At 43.1% G+C, this 2,369-nt stretch overlaps 1 protein-coding gene across 1 annotated transcript in view; it reads left to right on the plus strand.

Annotated features, from left to right (window-relative positions):
* Positions 1-236: 236 nt before the first annotated feature.
* The window catches only part of Axdnd1 (axonemal dynein light chain domain containing 1), a gene marked incomplete at its 3' end in the record, with an annotated part of 105,477 nt that continues 103,344 nt past the window's right edge, over positions 237-2,369 (plus strand). Inside the window, exons 1-3 of the mRNA XM_055624393.1 lie at positions 237-369; positions 1,376-1,548; positions 2,159-2,262. Coding sequence (XP_055480368.1) covers positions 273-369; positions 1,376-1,548; positions 2,159-2,262 — 374 coding nt within the window. The remainder of the gene's footprint in view (positions 370-1,375; positions 1,549-2,158; positions 2,263-2,369) is intronic.

Consider the following 2,369-nt stretch of genomic DNA (forward strand, 5'->3'; position numbering starts at 1 on the left):
GGCTGGGTCCCGACTCTGACCAACCCTGTACCCCTCCCTGTCACGTCAGGTTATCCTAGAGAATATTGAGGGCTCCCCAAAGAAGGGAGGCCATGCTGGATGAGTCTGAATTCTAACCTGAACACAAACGCTCAAGGGGTCTCTTCGTTCATTTGCTTTGTTTTGCCTACAGAATTACGGGGCGGCTTGAAAGTTCCAACACGATTTTGATTTGTTTCTGAATTGACTTTCTGGAGGAGTATTTCTGAGAGTGATAGCTGGCATTGTTCATTATGTCTTTCCACAAACTGTCGGACACTTCGCTGAACTCCCCATCAGCCCTTGAGGCCAAACGGTCAAAACTGAATGTAGTCAAGGAGGAGGCCGCAGGTAAACTTTAAAGATGCCACGGACAGAACTTTGATGGCCACTGACAGAATTCACAATCCATTCTCCCCTTCTCAGTCCAGCCTGGACGGTCACCAAGTCGGAATCCCGGTTCATCGTCGTTTAGATAGTAACAGCTGTATAAACACCACCTGTCTGGCTTCTTGCTTTGACTTTAAGGGAGCTTTTACAACGTAGTAACGTGGATGAGATTAGCACAGCTTAGTACGCTAGGCCTATTTGTATAAGATTCAAGAAAATTTCTGAGATTCCTTAAGATTTCCATCCTTGGGGCTGGGGCATACCTTTAATCCCACCACTCCGAAGGCAGAGGCAGGCAGATCTCTGCGAATTTTGAGGCCAGCCTGGTCTACATAGTGAGTTCCAGGACAATCAGAGTTACAGAGTGAGACCCTGTTTCAAGAAAAAGAAAAAAAAGAAAAAGAAAAAGAAAAAGATTTATGATAAATGTAGACCTTCACTAGAATAAGAATCAAGTAGTCATCCTTTCATCCTTGCTCATTGGACTGACGCTTTCTCCTTTCTCCAGTCTTACTGTCACTTAAGGGCTTTCTGGCTTGTTTGTTTTGTTATTTTTTGCTACAATTCCAGCAAACCTTTTATTATTTAGGAGGTATGGATGTTTCAACTAAGTGACTTATACACACCATGCACGCCCTCTACCCTGAGCTAGCTACCTATTCACTTTCTATGTTGAACAGGCTGGTCTCACTGAACTGGTTGTACACCCACCCACTCTGTGACCCAAGCGATTTATTTTGTATCTCTCTCTGTGTTCTCAAACCCACCCCCCACCCCCGCTCCCTTCCCTCCACCCCTCTGTGGACTGGATGCTATTCTGTGTTTTAGGTATTACTTGTTGCTAGGCCTCTGCGTGAGAAGCTCCCTTCTAGTTAGAAACATGTATGAGATTGATGAGGCAGTCTGGGAAACTTTCCAGGCTCCAGAACACTCCACTAAAAGTTTTTCTTTCCTATTACTTTCTTAGGGTTTCCTGAGCTAAAGGAGAAAAAAGCCACCGTGGACCATCTCAAACCCTTTCCTACTTCCTTTAAGAATGAATTCATTCCCGAGGAAGTTCTTCTCTCTCTGAACTCTGCCGCCAATGCTGGTCCCTGTCCTGAAAACTTACTGCCAATTAAGAAAGCTAAAGCTGCAAAGGTTCGTATATACATACGAGAACGTCTGGGCTCATTTTCGTTTTTATTTTGTATTCACATCATTGTTTGGTGAGCAGAAGGTGCGAATCCAGATACTTTTTAAATGAAGATTTAAATTAAAAACATACTATTAGCTCATGTGTAGGTTTGGGCTAGAATCAGAGGACAGGTTTCAGGAGTCGGCTCTTTTAGCTGCTGAGCCCTCTTGCCAATTAGAAAATTCAGATCTTGCTGAACATGGTGTCTGGCACTGATGATTCCATCCCCTTAGAGGCTGAAGCAGGAGGATTGCCAGGAGTTTCAGGCCAGACTGGGCTACACCATGAGACCTGTCTCAAAAAATGAAACCAAAAAAACCAAAGCAAAAAATCTGCAGGTCTTTTGAGCATGTTTGCATTGCTTGAGTATTTCAATAAACCTGTTTTTATGTAAATTTACCAGACACATTGATGCTCTCAATAGTCTACTTTGCCTTTCTTTATGTTTTTTGAATAAACATTCTCTCTATAAAGCATTCAGATGTCCTTGATGTAAATATTCAAATTAGTAACATTTTTCTTTGACTAGAGTGCCCTCTGCTGGACAATTGTGGGGTTTGCTTTTTTCCACAGGGTGTCCTTCCCCGTCTTCCAGACCAAGTTTGGCACCACCCTCATCGAAGGAATAAAGTCAAATACCTGATTGATCAACCTGTCTCCCTAACAGGAGCTGCAAGGTAAAGAAGGAAGAGAGTGTATATGCAGATAGAATCATTTTCTCATTTTGTTTGATAGTCTTGGGAGGGGGCAGTAGGGCAACACTGAATTATGGATTGTGAAACTT

Source organism: Psammomys obesus, unplaced genomic scaffold (genome assembly GCF_907164565.1).
Source record: "Psammomys obesus unplaced genomic scaffold, mPsaObe1.curated_primary_1811, whole genome shotgun sequence".
Taxonomy (NCBI): Eukaryota; Metazoa; Chordata; class Mammalia; order Rodentia; family Muridae; genus Psammomys; species Psammomys obesus.